Below are 16,645 nucleotides of genomic sequence, written 5' to 3'. Positions count from 1 at the left end.
AACACAAAACCCAGAGAACTGCATTTTGTCCAAAGTCTAAGAAAACTGGCATGCTCAGTGGAGAATTTGGCCAGTGTCTGTCCTGGCTTTGCAGGAGGTTGGGAAATAAGGCCCACTGTAATCTCTAATGAGGCTCACCAGGGACCTTTCAGAGAAAGCTCCAGACAGTAGCTTCAGGCTCACCACAGGATATTGTGTATTGTTCTCATTGTAAGGGAGGAAACTTTGCAGGCTTCAGCAGCCCCTTTTTAGCTTCTGGATTTATTTGTAGTTTACTTTTTTTTTTTTTTCTTTCTTTTCATTGACCATGTGTTAAATACTCTATGGACTTTCCTAAGATTTGAAGATACATTTAGCACAGTAACCTAGAGGAGATTAAACTCTTGAGTGGTTTGATTAAAATTATATGTTTAAGCAGTAGTGTTGTACTTAGAACACAGAGTCTCAGGATTAAAGTATGTCTCGTATGCTCCATCTCAAGTCCACCGACCACTCGACACCAGCAGTCAGTATTTCGTAATTCTGAATTCTTTTGATGACCACACTCCATTGTATTGTGACAAATCGGCCTGTGACTTCTTTGTCAGTTACTTTTATTTTTTCAGTGTGGATCTGTGCTGGGCATTTCCGGTGATTGTTTTCTGTCCTTTTGGCTCACTGTTGGCTCTCTCTCTCTCTCCTGGGTCAGTTTGAAGATAGTGAAGAGGACTTCGATTCTCGGTTTGATACAGACGACGAGCTGTCGTACCGGCGGGACTCTGTGTACAGCTGTGTCACGCTGCCTTACTTCCATAGCTTCCTGTACATGAAAGGTATGACCTGCAGCCATCCTGGTGCCTGGGTTAGGAGGTGAAGCGGTGGGAAACCGAGGCTGATGGAAGGGGGACGGGGAAAATCGCCCCACACCCCCCTTCCCTGGTGTTAGGCCCTGTTGGGTGGATGGAGGGGATGCCATGGTGGTATGACATTGGTGACCCGATCAGACTAAGGACGAAGGGTCTGCAGCCACCATCACCGTTTTCAAGCCATCTCTCTCTGCCGCCTCCATGTTTCATGTGTGTGTGTTAGTCAGTCGCATCCGACTCTTTATGACCCCATAGGCTGTAGCCCACCAGGCTCCTCTGTCCATGGAATTCTCCAGGCAAGAATACTGGAGTGGGTTGCCATTTCCCTCCTCCAGGGGATCTTCCGAACCCAGAGACTGAACCTGGGTCTCCTGCATTGCGGGCAGATTCCTTACCGTCTGAGCCACCAGGGCAGCCCTTCGCATCTCCTATCTGTGCTGGCTTCCTCCCTCTCTCTGTCCCTACATCTTTTCCCCTCTCTCTCTTTCTTACACATGTACAGACACACTTGTGTGCTGCTGCTGTGGGTGGTGCAGCATTATTATTTCCCATTCCAATAATAAAGCTGCATTTTTGCCTCCATTATTATTTCCCATTACAGTAATTAAAGCTGCATTTTTGCCTCCCATAGGAGTCTTAGAGACCCCGGAGGGATGTCTTATACATAGAAAAGTAAAGATCTGAGAGCGGGCCGCCCCTGGCTTGAACTGCCTATGACATCTACTGTCTGTCCCTTGCTCGTGATGAGAATTTTAATTCTGTTTTCTCACTGCTGTGGAACTTGGAATGTATCAAAGTGGATCATGATGCTTGGGGACCTTGAAGCACCCTCCTTCTGGAAAAGTACTTAATCAGGACCTTGTCCCTGTGGCTTATTCGTGTTCTCGACCTTGACTTCCAAATCAGTGAGAGGGATCGAGAGAAAGCTTAATCATCACCAGTTTTATGTAGGGCATCAAAAGAGGGCATTGTCTGGCTTCTCGCTCAGCCCTGGACTGGCTGAAGGGAGAGGCCAGGTCTTGAGGGTCAGGTGGAGATAACAAGACCCACCCTCCCCAGGTGGTTTAGGGTCTTCGTGTTTTCTCTGACGCTTTGTTTCTGTGCTTTGCCTTTGCTTCTCTTTTCTGTTGGTATATTTTCCTTTTCTCATATCTCTGTTGTTCTCCTTAATACTTTTTCTGTGTGTACTTTTTTTTCCCTTTTAACTTGGTTTCTTTTTACTTCGCTTTCCTTCTTTGACATCTGTGTAGCTGCTAACGTCAGTCACTTACTTTTCAAATTTCTGCTGTTCTCAGCCTCAAAGGGCTCATGGAAACCTCTCCAGGTTTGTTTTAGGGGAGATCTTCCTATTGGTGAAAGGTACTTGTTGATGGAAATTTTTGTAGTTGCGTTGGGATGAAAAAGATTGAGGAATTCTAATCAAATAATTGAGTGTTCATTGGATGAGGGAAAAAAAAAATCATCACAGAGGAGAGTCTAATAATGTAGTATCTAATCATAGCATTTAAAGATTTTCTCATGCATTTCCCAGAATAAAGATAAGCTTTTTATTATCCTTATATTTTCCTCACCCCCTAATTAATCTAGTTCTCTAAATTAGCTTAAAAATTCCCTGTAAATCACTCTTAATTGTAATATATAGCGTTCATTTATTATATAATTGTCTTGATTAAAACAAATAAGATTATGAAAAAGTAAATATACATTCAGAGCACTCAGACCCCAACATTAAAGCGTTAAAAGCTCAAGAAGGTAAGCAAGTAAACTTTTGGCAAACTCATCTCTTAATAAAACAAATTATTGTGTAACTGCATCACCATTTAATCTCCGATACATTGTTGTTTGATGTTTAGTAAGGCCTTAAGTTGTGACCAAAAGTTTCAAAGAAACGAGTGATAAGGCAAACCTAACCATCAGATTATGTTTTGTGAGTGTAAATCAGTTTACACCAGCCTAATAACCTCCTGAAGGTGTTTACAGTCAGGAAACTAAGAACACTGATCAGATTCTCTAGATGAAATATGAAAGGAGCCCCCGGAATAGGGGAGGGAGGGCTGGGCGTGAGTCCCATCGATAACAGAAGCACAACAGAGTGACTGGTAGTGATGACTGTTGTAATCCGTGTCTTTGAAACAACTGTGAATAACCCTTATCATTCAAAGACGATAAGATAATAGGATAACTTTGTACTGCAGTTTCCTCTTGGCTTATTTTGAGAAACTTAGATTAAAGCCACAAATCAAGAAGGAAAAGTTTTCTTCTGGTAGTCCCTGGCAAGTTTGTTGTTTGTTAGGAAACAGCTCTGGTGCTTGGCATGATCACAAAGGCTTGTCAGCTAGGTAAGCAGAACATTCTGTAGATACGAGACAGGGCTGTCGTCTCTACAAGTCAGCGAAACACGTGTGCTCTGCAACGCACACACAAACCAGTGTTATCTTTGCTTCTCTTGTTCCACTGTGAGATTGAGATCTGTAATCACTGAGCAACCATTGAAAAAATTAATCTGAGAATGTCTGTTTTAAATATGTTTCTAATCTGTAAAAGGAAAGCATTTCCTCTATATTCATTTTCAGTATCTACATTTAGATACTTTTTATTTGTGTTACTGGTGGATCAAAGAGATAACTTATGGACATCTAATAGTTGTTGAAGTAGATGTGGTATTCTTCAGTGGATTTGTTAAAACAGATTCGTGACTCATGGTGGCAAAATGTCACTCTTGAGTGTCTTGGGAATCTAAGAATAATAAAATTATCCTTCTGGAAGACTATTAGAAATATTTTTTATGTTGTAAAAGATAATATCTGTATATCCTGGTCTAGTTTCCTTCAACCAGATTTATTTCCACGAAAGAAATTACAGCTAAATTCTCATGTTCACGGTGCTATCACAGTTTGGAGTCTTTGTTTCGTAATCTAAATTTTATACCTTGTACATGTAAACCATTTTCAGATAATGATGTTTTTCTCTGAAAAGATGTTTATTGGAAAAAGGGGACATGTTATTTTCCTATGTAAGTTAGAGTTTATAGCTGAACTCCTGAATCTTATAGATGTTGTTCCTCTCACATTGACTAAACTAAGAAGGAAAGTGTTAACTTGGACACAGTTTTAAACTGATTTCCCCTCCCTGGGGTGTCTGGACAGAAACACGATCCATAAGTATGGAAATGGTTCTCCCCCCCGCAACCCCCGCCCCAACCCCCATGGTCCTGCCTCACTCCAGGGTTAGAATATCAGTCCCTTTGTAGTCTTGGTGTTAAGCTCCTCACCAAGATTTCTAAGCTAAGTGAGTAGGAACTTCTTTGGAAATAAGGAAAGATTATATTTCTTTTTTTGGCTACATCTAATGGTGTGCAAGATCTTAGTTGGAAGTGCAGTGTCTTAACCAATGGACCACCCAGGAAGTCCCAGGAAGGCTTCTGATGTAATTCAAGCAAGCCAGTGTGGTCCCTACCTTGTTCCCCCTGAACATGACCCAGCAGTGCTATGATCCATCCTTGGGAGCATATCTAAAGGGAGGACATTTGGTGCAAAGTTAAGGATGGGCTGAACCTTAAGACCTGTTGATCTTAACATCCAACTTGATGGACTTTCCTCAAACCATTCCCTTCCCCCCCGAACCCTGGGGAGACAGGTGGCCTCATGAACTCCTGGAAGCGCCGCTGGTGCGTGCTCAAGGACGAGACGTTTCTGTGGTTCCGCTCCAAGCAGGAGGCCCTCAAGCAAGGCTGGCTGCACAAGAAGGGCGGCGGCTCCTCCACCCTGTCCAGGAGAAACTGGAAGAAGCGCTGGTTCGTCCTCCGCCAGGCCAAGCTGATGTACTTCGAGAACGACAGCGAGGAGAAGCTCAAGGGCACCGTGGAGGTCCGGGCAGCCAAGTACGTTGATGGTCCCTGGAAGGGGCTTGGGGCTGCTTCATCAAGTAGGTCTCTGACTCCAGGCTGACTGGGACACATTCTCTGAAGCAGTAGGTTGTAGGAGGTGATCAAGAGTCCTCACCATTCCTTTTCAGTGGGTTGAATTATTAGGCAATCAGAGAAATAAGACCATCTGGGAGAATTCACTTGAGTTTTCAAACATTCAGCTCTGGATTATAAGATGCTTGCTGAACATAGAACTAACCTGTTGGAAATGTGATTGGCCGTACACACGAGTCATGGTGTGGACATTGGTCCATTGGTTGAGCATCTTGTCATCCTTCCATGGATCAGCCTATCACTTTTATTTCTTCTCATGCTCAACTGTAGCCAACAGATGGTGGCTATCCTGGGAGTGGACAGTCCATCTGGAGGGGAGTGAAATGAATCATTTGTGTCCCACCTTTGCTAGATGTCATGTAGCTATTCCCCACTCAAACTGAGCAATCATGTATGTTTAAAAAACAGGTAAAAATAAGCTTTGAGAGACTGAATTAACCCCTGAATTCATGAGACCTAAAAACGACATCCTGTTTTTACTCAGCCAGCATCAGGAACTTTAGAAAATGGTTCATTGAAAGGTGGAGAGTTTAATCAGTTATGTATTTAATTTTAAGGACAAACACTGACTTTGGAACGAACAGCAGAGTATTGGAACTTTCCAGGCTGCCCCTTTGGGGCTCCTTAGGAGGATCCCATGTTCCATAGTCAGATGGGTTCGTGGGAACTTGAGTCTGAGTCCTGCAAACGTTTGCAGCGTGGCCCAGCTCTGAGCCCCCTGCAGTCTCCCTCCTGCCGTATATACCACGATGGTCCTCTCTCCACCCCATAGGCGGGGGGAGTCACAGACGCCAGGAGGCTGAGAGAGACAATTACGGTCGTGAATTTCACCGGTGTAAATTTGCTGGATGTTCCTTTTGCTGCTCACTGTATAGCAAATGAATGCTTAATGGAGCCCTGTTCTCCAAGTGTTCTGTAGAAATTATAGAGGTAAGGAAGTGTTAGTTCTTCAGCTGTTGGTCATGTTCTGTAGAGAGAAGGCAATGAGTTGTTAAGGTTTCACCATCATAAAGTTTTCTTCATTTTTTATTTTATTATAGAAAAAATATATAGTTTGTATTATCGAAAATTTCAGTCATATGCAAGCATAGGTTGGAGACTAGAATGAAATTCATGTGCTCGTTACTCAACGTTCAGTGGTTACCCACTCCCAGCCAGTGGTGTTTCATTTGTGATCCCACCCTGCTCTTCCCCACTGCAAATTACATTTTTTGTTGTGGTTGACTGAGCTATGTGACTCATAGTATCTTCGTTCCCCAACCAGGGTTTGAACCCACACCCATGGCAGTGAAAACACCCAGTCCTAATCACTGGACTGCCAGGGAATTCCCCAAACTACATTTTTAAAGCAAGCCCTGACCATATAATTTCATTTGTAAATATTTGGTATTCACTTAAAGATTAAGATGTTTTAAAACATATAATCACAATATTATTATCACATTTAAAAAGGAAAATGAACTTCTTCTGTCATCCAAATTCTAGTCATTATTCAGATTTCCCCAGTTATCTTCTAAATGGAGGTGATGGTGTTATTGGTTCGGGTTGGTTTCTTTCTTCAAATCAGAATCCAAATAAGGTTCATAGTTTTTGATCAGCTGACAGATCATATCCTGTAGTTGACACGCTGTGTTTATTGAGACCCTGACAGTATCATCATCTCCAGGGAAGCTTTTTATAAATGCAAGTCACTGGGTTCTACCCTGATGAACTCCACTTGGGTTTTCTGAATGTTCCCCAGGATTCTGGTGGACCTGCTGTGGCTCGGAACCATGGCACCCACTCATTTTATACACAAGGTAACTGAGTTCCCAGGAATCTAAGGGGCTGGTCTGGGATGATGTGGTCTGGTTAGATTTCCCCTGAAAATTGTCACCCTGCTCCAGAGGCTGCAGTATCAGACACCTGGCTGACCGCTCCCCCGTCAGGGTCACCTCTCTCTTCCACTCTTGAGAAGGCATCACAGACTCCTGTGTGAATTCTGATCTTCTTGGTTTTTCAAAATATTTTATCTTAGTTGTTGTTCTTCAGTTGCCAGGTTATGTCCAACTCTTTGCGACCCCAGGGACTACAGCACTCCAGGCTTCCCTATCTTTCACCATCTCCCAGAGTTTGCTCAAACTCATGTCCATTGAGTCAGTGATGCCATCCAACCATCTCATCCTCTGTCGCTCCCTTCTCCTCCTGCCCTCCATCTTTCCCAGCATCACGGTCTTTTCCAGTGAGTGGGGTGTTCGCATCAGGTGGCCAAAGGATTGGAGCTTTAGCTTGAGCATCAGTCCTTCCAATAAGTATTCAGGGTTGATTTCCTTTAAGAAATCTCATCTCAGTGATTCTAGCTAAAAGGTCATACCGGGTTTATTTTTTCTAAGCGGACTGCTGGATGTTCTAGTTGTAAAATAAGTGTTTTACTGGAAACAGCTGTGCTACTTCAGCTGTCAAAGCAAGCTGTCTGTATCCCCAACACCCTTCTTCAACAAGGAGATCGCCATCTCTGGTCCCATCCCAACAGCTGCTTGTCTTTTACCCTGCTCTTCTTAGCCTGGTCCACTGAGTTTGAACCTCTAGGGTTGTTTAAGAATGTTAGGATCAGATCCAGGTGGAATTGAGATCTAGAGACACTCAAGTCCTGCTCTTTACCCTGAAGCCCCTGGTGGAAATATTGTGCCCTTACCAGAGGAAGTCAGAGGTGTCAGCAGTGGCCTTAAACCTTGATGGACCACTGTGATGACTGAAAGAGCTCTTGCAGATTGGCTCCAATGTAGGGGTCCTTTACAGAGCAGTGGGGGAGCCAAGGGAAGGTACAGGCAGACTGGGGCCCCTGAACTGGGTGGGCCTTGGGTGGGCCACTGGGAGAAGAGAGGCCCCTCCCTAGAGAAGTCAAGGATGCCCCCCAACCCCATTCCCACCTCTCCACACCCCCACAAAGCAGACCCCCCAATTTTCGAGCAAGAAGGAGTCTCCCACCCCCAGAGGCTCCTTCATCATTTCTCAAAGTGAAAAGGCTGAAAGGACTGGTGTCTGATTTTTCAGTTACTGTGAAATTTCTCTTCTTGCCCCTCCTTAAGCATTCATTCTCTGTTCCTGATCTGCGTTGGGTGCTTGTGTTCCCCTGCAGGGAGATCATAGATAACACCAGCAAAGAGAACGGGATTGACATCATCATGGCCGACAGGACCTTCCATCTGATCGCGGAATCCCCGGAAGACGCCAGGTGAGGCGCTGTACTGTCGACTCGGTCGTAACTACATCCTCGTTCCTCTGCCAGCCTGGATGTCACATGGGTCACTGTTGAGCCAACCAGCCCTGAAAAGCTCTTAGCTGATTTTTCTAGTTGGGTATTTCTGATAGGATGGTTGAAGGACTGAGTAGGAAGAGCTGAATGCATTGCATGCTTGTCTCCTGGGGACTCTTTCATTGGGCTTTATGTCTGTTACCGTAACAAAGCACATGGACTTCCAGCTTCACTTGCCACTGGACAGACCGTTTGATGGGTCCCCTCAGGCTTTTACCGTCACCAGCGGCATATGGAAACTGCACTCCTACACACAGCTGAAAGCCACCCTCTGGAAGCTTCTGAGCTTTGGAAGGGAGCAGCTTCTGTTTGCTTAAGGGTTGAAAAAGCAGGATCATTCACCACTGGCTGTTTAAACAAATGCCAGGATTGTGGCTTTTGGGAGGGTGCTTAAGGCTGTGACAGTGAAGAATTCTGTGGCTGGAGAGTTAGTTAACACTTAGAGGGAACTTACTATATTCCAAGCAGTATTCAAAATGCTTCATGTGTACTAACTCATTTAATTCTCACAACAACCCGATGGGGTAGCAGGAATTACCGTTAACCGATTTTATAGCGTAGGAGACAGAGGTACAGAAAAGCTAGTATAATCTGTCAAGTAAGGCAAGCTCAGTTCTATTGAACAGAGGCAGAAAGCCTCCGTTAGGAGCTTAGACTTCTGACTGAGCTCAGAAGACAGTGGTGTCTCTTATTCGCTGTGGCAGGTTGTCTGACTTTCCTGGACCTCGATGTCCATTGTTATGCCAATGGGCACCAATTAAGGACTGGGGTCTGCCCCTCAGTATGACGCGTGGCAGGATCACTCAGGAGAGCCTGTGTCTTGTCTAACCCTGCTGCTTTCTGGGTGTGTCAGGTCAGGTTGGAGCTGCCTGTCATCCAACGCCAACAAAAGGGGCTCATCTGAGCTCAAAATGCTCATCTGAGCAATGCCACAAAATACCTTCTAATTTATGAGGGTGACATCCTTTGGCCTGTGTTCTTCACTTTTCAGAGCTTCCCTGGTGGCTCAGATGGTTAAGAATCTGCCTGCAATGCAGGAGAACCCAGGTCAGTCCCTGGATTGGGAAGATCCCTTGGAGAAGGGAATGGCAACCCATTCCAGTATTCTTGCCTGGAGAATTCGCTTTTCAGCTCAGAAATCACTAGAATCTTCCAGAGAGTTCTCGGGGCCTTTATGACCCCATGCCCTTTGGATGTTTCTGTGTTGATACAACACCATGGCAGCAGCATTAAGGGCAAAGAAAATAATTCTTCCCATGGGAACGAACTAAAACCCCCGCTGAGATCCATAAATCATGACACACGCTGGAAAAACAAGCAGACCTGGGATTACAACCCCATCATTCTGTCTGAGACTCCTGGAGACCACGTGTGGTTTTCTGCGGTCCAGGGAATGCCCACGGCTTTGCAACTGAATTATAGACCCAGCGCTTGGCAGCAGCCCTGTCTGTTTTATGCCATAATGAACCTGCTAAATTTAACATTTGGAATATTATAGCCAAGGAATTTTTGCCCTGACCAGTGGAGCACATTTTTACAAAATCTTTTTCAGATTCTGAGTTGTACTTGATTTAGGAGAAGAGATTTTTTTAGATTTGAGGGGGTCACCTGTACAGATGGAAACCGTAGCAAATTGTGTGTGTGTGTGTGTCTGTCTGTCTGTCTGTCTGTCTGATCCCATGTGACCTACATGTATATGAAGTCTTGCCTTTGGATTAACTAGAGTTGATGAACAAATTCATATTAAAGTGTTTCCATTGGTCTCCCTAAGAGTCTCTCTGTGTTGAGTATTTATCTTCAAGCTCTTTGTTACATGTTTCTGCTTTAGGAATCACAGAAAATTTTAGTGCTTTGCTATAAATAATTTACATGTCTTACTCTTAAATATAGTATTAATTTTTTTTTACTTAAATATGCCATTGGATACCAAGTACTTTCTCAGCTTTAGTTACAGGAGTGTGTATATGTGTCTGATCAGCCCCTTGCAGGAGAAGGATGTCCTGGAATCTCACATTCGGTACCTCTCACTTGTAGTTGCTTAGTAAATAATGGATGGATGAATTGACAGGCCAACAGACAACTGGATATGTGTAGTCATTTTTCTCAAGCGTGTATTGTGTTTCTAGTTACAACATAACTTTTGTTCTGCTTGACTTTTCTGGAATTGACCTGTTTTCCTTCATTATCTGAATCTGATGAGGCTGGAAGTACCAAAAACCTTTTGAAATGAAGACAGAAGAGTTCTCTAGTCAAAATAATTTTCTACTTTAGGCATTTGTTTTCTATTTCCAACTCTCCTATGGTTTCATGTACCTAGGTAGAAATCCTATCAGGTGTTTGGAAACCTCATCCTGGGATTGAGTAGACACCCAAGATGATGCTCTTACATTATAGGTCTTCTTATCTCAGATACTTTTTAAAACTGAGGAGGCATTTGAATGTTTCGTAGGTTATAAATAATATCTTCAGTAGAGACTGTTGACCTCAGGGTTTTGGATAGAACTGAGGGTCTCATTTCTTGCTGCCAATTTCTCTAGAAACTCATTATCACCATCCATGTGAATGTAGGACAGAGAAAAGGGTTTTCCCACTGATTGGAAGTTGCATCAGATGGTACTTCAAGGTACTTTGGCTGTTTGTTCTACCCTTGCTCCTTTGGTAGTAGTATATCCACATTTATGTGTGAGGAACAGGCAAGTTAAGAAAGTTGTTCAGAGGAGATGTCATCTTTCAGGGGAGGTGGAACAGGGTGTCCCTGTTTCGTAAGTGCAGAGACTGGCCATCCCTTGACCCTCACTGTCTCCTTCCCACAGCCAGTGGTTCAGTGTGCTGAGTCAGGTCCACGCATCCACAGACCAGGAGATTCGGGAGATGCATGATGAGCAGGCCAACCCACAAAACGCTGTGGTATGTAAGCTGTGCTGGGGTGAAGGGGGCAAGGGGACCAGGAACTTGTGTGCAGTTTTTTTTTTTTTTTTAAGTAAGTAAGAGTATGATAATTTGGCTTTCCAGGTGGCTCAGTTGGTAAAGAATCTACCTGCAATTCAGGAGATGCAGGTTTGATCTTTGGGTTGGGAAGATCCCCTGGAGGAGGGCATGGCTACCCACTCCAGTATTCTTACCTGGATAATCCCCATGGACAGTGGATCCATGTCCTGCGTCATGGAAGGCTATCATCCACGGGGTTGCAAAGAGTTGGACATGACTAGAGCAACTAGGCACACACACACATGCTCTATAATAATGAAAGAGAGAAACAGGAACATTTTGGTAAAAATCATGCAAAAACACAAGAAATTCTAGAAGATTGTGAGTAGTAATAGATTACAGTTTACCCATCTTGAACAAAAAAAATTCCAGTTTTTATGAACTCGTGAAAGCTTATTATATTTTCTTCAAAAGATTTACTGAATTACAAATCGTATTCATTCTGTCTAGTGCTCTATCCTAGACATGTGTAAACAGAGCCACAAAGCCATATTTTAGAAATAGTTTCCTTTTCATGTAAATATAAAATTCAAGATAGATCATAATATAAATCAGAAAATTGGTACGATTGAAAGAAGTTTGTAAACACCCTTTACTGAAAGTATTTTAGGAACAAGACAGAAAGATTCGCTTATAATTTATTTAATGAGTAGACTGTAGATTCTGCCCTGTCTCAAGGCTGTCTGTACTGAATGAAGGGGAATGTTTCTTTAGATAACTATTACTTCACAGTTAACACAAAAAGAAGGAGCCTTTTTCGTTTGCCTGCTTGGAGAGGCCTCATCTAGGGATGTTATCATGATGCGTGCTGTACTCCAATGGTTCTCTGAGTTTCTCTGCTTTTCGCTCCTTTCCAGGGCACTTTGGATGTGGGGCTGATCGATTCTGTGTGCGCCTCGGACAGCCCAGATAGGTAAGCTCAGTTGTGATGGTTAACAAAAGTACCTGCTCATTACCTGCAGGCACCCACAGGCCTCTATGCTCTAGTCTTGGAGATGACTCCAGGCTTCGTGTTCCCACCTGGTCCGCTCCAGCAATCACGGTCTTCCTCTCTGGGTGTCTTTGGTGTGCGGGGGATCACGGGTGAGGGAGACCATGGAAACCTAATTTAGACAATCATAGAGACAAACAGGTTTCCCAGGTGGCCCCGTGGTAAAGAATCTCCCTGCAGTGCAGGAGATGTGGGTTCATCCCCTGGAGAAGGGAATGGCAACCCACTCTAGTATTCTTGCCTGGGAAATCCCATGGACAGAAGAACCTATGGTCCTTGGGGTCACAAAAGAGTCAGATACAACTAGGCGATTAAACAATAACAACAAGAAAACAGGGAGGAACTTGGGATTCATATAGGAAGAAAATGCTTGCGTCCCCCCTTCTATATTTTAATAATGAACTGGAAAAGGATTTTGATGGAAGTTTATATAGAGAGTATTAATAAATTAAACCACAGTCATTTATTTTCCTTGACATGCCTTCCTTACCCGTGCCCTTAAAAATAGCATGTTTTCAGTTTTGCTTGTTTTGTTTTTGAAGGCAGATCATCTTGGCAGTGGTCTCAGGGGTCTTTGTACCCAGTGACCATCATCTTTACCATCTTTATTTTGCTTCTCCACTTAAGAATTCTGAGTACGAGTGGAAAGTGACTTCTGCCTTCAATAACATTGCTTTAGAGAGAATGGAAAGGAATTCAAATTGACAACAAAAACCTTATCTCCTGGGCCAAATGAGAGTTCTGAGGTGTCCGTCACTCACCGTTCGCGGAGGCTTTTCTGAACTCTCTTCTTTGTTTCTACTAGTCAGCCTGCCCCTCCTCGTACCCGGCTCAGGAACCTTGAACACGTGCATGTCATGTCAGTCATCGAAGCCCAGGTCCTTATTCTGACGGTCACGTTCCTGCCAGCATCTCTCTCCTTCTAAACCCCTTCATCTGGCACGTTGGGCGTGTGATGATCCATGGGAGAAATTTCCACTCCTACCTGGCTTTTCCCTCTTCCCCAAGTTCTCACCTTTTTCCTTTCCCAACTCTAGAAAAATCTTGTTTTTTTAAGGACCACCTGTCTGTCCATACTACAGTCCTGTTCCTCTTTCTTTTCCTTGACTTTTTGCAGCACTTAGTTTCAGCAAACATTGGAAAAGTTGCAAAATATTGTTCGTAGTTCCTAGCTCCAGTGATTAAGGATTAATAGAAGCAAGGTCCTATGAGAGATTCAGGGCATTGCCAGATAAAAAAGATGCAGGAGAAAGTAAATTTCCATTATTAATTTATCTCTGCCTGGAAAAGGCCCCCTTGTCAGCTCACACTGAGGTCATGGATCCAGGTGGCTGTCTGTTCCAGGCATAGTCAAGTGTATAAGATGTTCCACTTACAGCTGTTTACTGATCTTCTGTTACTGGTGTCTGACATTTCATTACCGACCCACAGAAATATTATCCAAGGCAGGAAGAAATTTACTTTGGAGAGGCATCCAAAAAAAATCTTTCCCCCACGGTCACTTTGGTTAGCCTGCCTGGAACCAAATTTCATCTGGAAAGTTTTGCATGAAGAAATGTTTTCCCTTCCAGGACCTTTCAGAATGTGTTGCTCCAAGTGTAAAGGTTAATGAGGCATGAAATAAATCCTGCAGAAATGAGCGAGGTTTGCCTCAGCAGCAAATACAAATAGCACTGCCATTTTTCTCCCCGTGACCCGTAAGCCAGGAAAAAGACGTTCAGTCTTGGTTCACACGGAGGTGACGGTTTCAGTCGAGCTAAGCGGTTTTGCTTCCTTCTCTCCCCACCGCTCAGACCCAACTCGTTCGTGATCATCACGGCCAACCGGGTGCTTCACTGCAACGCCGACACGCCGGAGGAGATGCACCATTGGATAACGCTGCTGCAGAGGTCCAAGGGCGACACCAGAGTGGAGGGCCAGGAATTCATAGTGAGAGGTGATGCCCTGAGGCTTTCTGACTTATGGAGCCCTGTTTTCATCTACATGAGTATCTGCTGAGTTTCCATTTTGAGCCTCTTTTCTGAATAATTTTGCCTCTTTTTTTTTTTTTTTAATTGGAGTATAATTGCTTTGTCCAAGTTCATAGACATCAATTTGGGCAGACTTGGGGAGATGGTAAGGGACAGGGAGGCCTGGCGTGCTGCAGTCCACGGGGTCGCAAAGAGTCGGACACAACTCGGTGACTGAACAACAGCATAATTGCTTTACCGTGTTGTGTTTCTGTTGTACAAAGAACTGAATCTGCTGTGTGTGTGCATATATCCCCTCCTCCCTGGATGATTTTGCCTGCTGGCGTTGTTAAAAATCATCAAATAAGGAAGAATTGTGGCCATTGCTAGCAGATGTATAGAAAGACACCCCATTTGTAAGCCAGTTGTCACCTGGTATGAGATATTGCTCATCCTGGTTTTGAATTAACACTTCAGTCTGTCTTTCCAGGGTGGTTGCACAAAGAAGTGAAAAACAGTCCGAAGATGTCTTCCCTGAAACTGAAGAAACGGTGGTTTGTGCTCACGCACAATTCCTTGGATTACTACAAGAGCTCGGAGAAGAACGCTCTGAAGTTGGGCACCCTGGTTCTCAATAGTCTTTGTTCGGTCGTCCCACCTGATGAGAAGATCTTTAAAGAGACGGGTAAGCGGTGCGGTGTGCTTCAGGCTGATCATGCTTGAGACATGGCCCAATTGATATTAGGAGTTCCGGGTTTGCTCAGAGCAAAGGGGCGAGGTCCCCACCTAGCGTATGTATATTTTCTCCTCTCCCCTCCAAAAGTATCTCTTTCCTTGCTTAATTATCTTTTGAGGCTATCCATGGTTACCTATATGAACACTTGATAATGTAAACCATAGTAAAGGGTCCTGATTTATTGAGTTGCAGAAAGATTCTTCTCAGGGCAATGAAATGTAAACAGTCAAAGGTTTTCCTGCAGAATGCCGTGTTTTTCTGTGCTTGTGTTTTCGTCTTTCTCACCATTGCACCCTGAGAGTCATAATGCAGCCTAAAAGCAAGGTAAATTCTGGGTGTCAGTGAACATAACCCAGTAGAATATAAAGCAGTCACACAAGCTTCTTTTTCTTTTCCCCTTTGGGTATTATGAAAGATGTTTCTGGATTTTTTATTTTGATTTTTGTTGCTAGTTGTGACTTTGTGCTTTTTTAGTATAGTTACTCCATTCAAAAAATATGTATTTTTTTTTTTAATTGAAATCACTCCATTGCACTTTTGTCTGGTGTCTGAACACTTGGACTGCTTGCTTTGCACAGTTTCTTTTGAAGGGAGGAGGGAGAATCCTAAGGAAAGGAAGAGAAGGAACAGAATGGGGGGAAAAAGTCAGAAATCTGAGGCAAGAGTTCTCACTCTTGTTCTAGAGCCTTGAACAAGGCTTTAGTTTATGCCTATTGCTTCTTTTAAAGCAGATGGTACTAATTATATGTTTGATTCTGGGCTTATCCTTTTAATGTTTGTCTCTCCCTCTCACCTGTAACCGCCACGTGATTTTGGGTATCTAGTGCAGGGCAGGGCATTTGGAAGAAGTCAGCGAGTAGCTCCTGGACTAAATAATAAGGGCCTTAGGTGGAGACGACGTGGGTGCTGGATTTCTGGGACTCTGGTACGGGATGCCAGCTTGGCCCCCAAGGGTAACACTGGTATGTGCGTGTCCTGCTCTCACAGGCTACTGGAATGTCACCGTGTACGGACGCAAGCACTGCTACCGGCTCTACACCAAGCTGCTCAACGAGGCTACCAGGTGGTCCAGCGCCATTCAGAACGTGACTGACACCAAGGCCCCAATTGACACGCCCACGCAGCAGCTGATTCAAGATATCAAGGTGAGAATGGCCATAGAGGTCCATGGTAGCTCACAGATTCTCACCCTCAGGACACCATGATGTCAGCATTAGTCACGCTTCATTTTCACTCTGTAATCAAAACGAACTCTTGGTCAATTTCATGTGTGTGCATCCGGGTTTTAAAAAATCTAAATGCTTGACTGCATGTGGAATGTGATGCTAAAGCTATCATGTCTCGGGGCGGGGGGTGTTAGGCGTGGCCACTGAGGCAAACCCAGCTGTAGAACTGTGTAGGCAGAGGGACAGTGGTCTGTAATTTGGGGTGGGGGCTCCCCAGTCGCAGGGACGTGGTGTGATCTGTGTGGGGGACAACCTGCATGTCACAGATTCCACTTGAGCCCAAGTTGGGGCCCTTCTAGGAGTCACAAAGTAATTCTGCTTTCACGCAACGGTTTCTAGACCACACAAGTGGATTCACTAGGAGCCTATAATCCAAAACTCATTCCTAGTGCTCAGTCATGTCTGACTCTTCGCGACCCCATGGACTATAGGCTACCAGGTTCCTCTCTCCATGGGATTTTCCAAGCAAGAATACTGGAGTGGGCTGCCGTTTCCTCCTCGAGGGGATCTTCCTGACCCAGCGACCAAACTCGTGCTTCCTGCCTTGGCAGGTGGATTCTTGACCCCTGAGCCACCAGGGAGAAACCCAAGATGGGTCTAGAAAATTGTAATCCTTGTTAGGTGCTTCTAAACACA

The 16,645-nt window shown here is 44.2% G+C and overlaps 1 protein-coding gene across 1 annotated transcript in view; it reads left to right on the top strand.

Moving 5' to 3' along the window:
* Window positions 1–16,645, top strand: part of MYO10 (myosin X) — a 256,528-nt gene that overhangs the window by 226,562 nt on the left and 13,321 nt on the right. The window contains exons 26-33 of the mRNA XM_040262479.1: window positions 689–812; window positions 4,482–4,725; window positions 7,943–8,038; window positions 10,933–11,026; window positions 11,965–12,020; window positions 13,892–14,034; window positions 14,538–14,732; window positions 15,771–15,928. Of these exons, the coding sequence (XP_040118413.1) occupies window positions 689–812; window positions 4,482–4,725; window positions 7,943–8,038; window positions 10,933–11,026; window positions 11,965–12,020; window positions 13,892–14,034; window positions 14,538–14,732; window positions 15,771–15,928 (1,110 nt within the window). The remainder of the gene's footprint in view (window positions 1–688; window positions 813–4,481; window positions 4,726–7,942; window positions 8,039–10,932; window positions 11,027–11,964; window positions 12,021–13,891; window positions 14,035–14,537; window positions 14,733–15,770; window positions 15,929–16,645) is intronic.

The sequence above is a fragment of the Oryx dammah genome, unplaced genomic scaffold, assembly GCF_014754425.2.
Source record: "Oryx dammah isolate SB20612 unplaced genomic scaffold, SCBI_Odam_1.1 HiC_scaffold_20, whole genome shotgun sequence".
NCBI classification, from domain to species: Eukaryota; Metazoa; Chordata; class Mammalia; order Artiodactyla; family Bovidae; genus Oryx; species Oryx dammah.
Note: the sequence above shows the minus strand (reverse complement) of the source record. Positions and strands in the feature narration are given on the sequence as shown.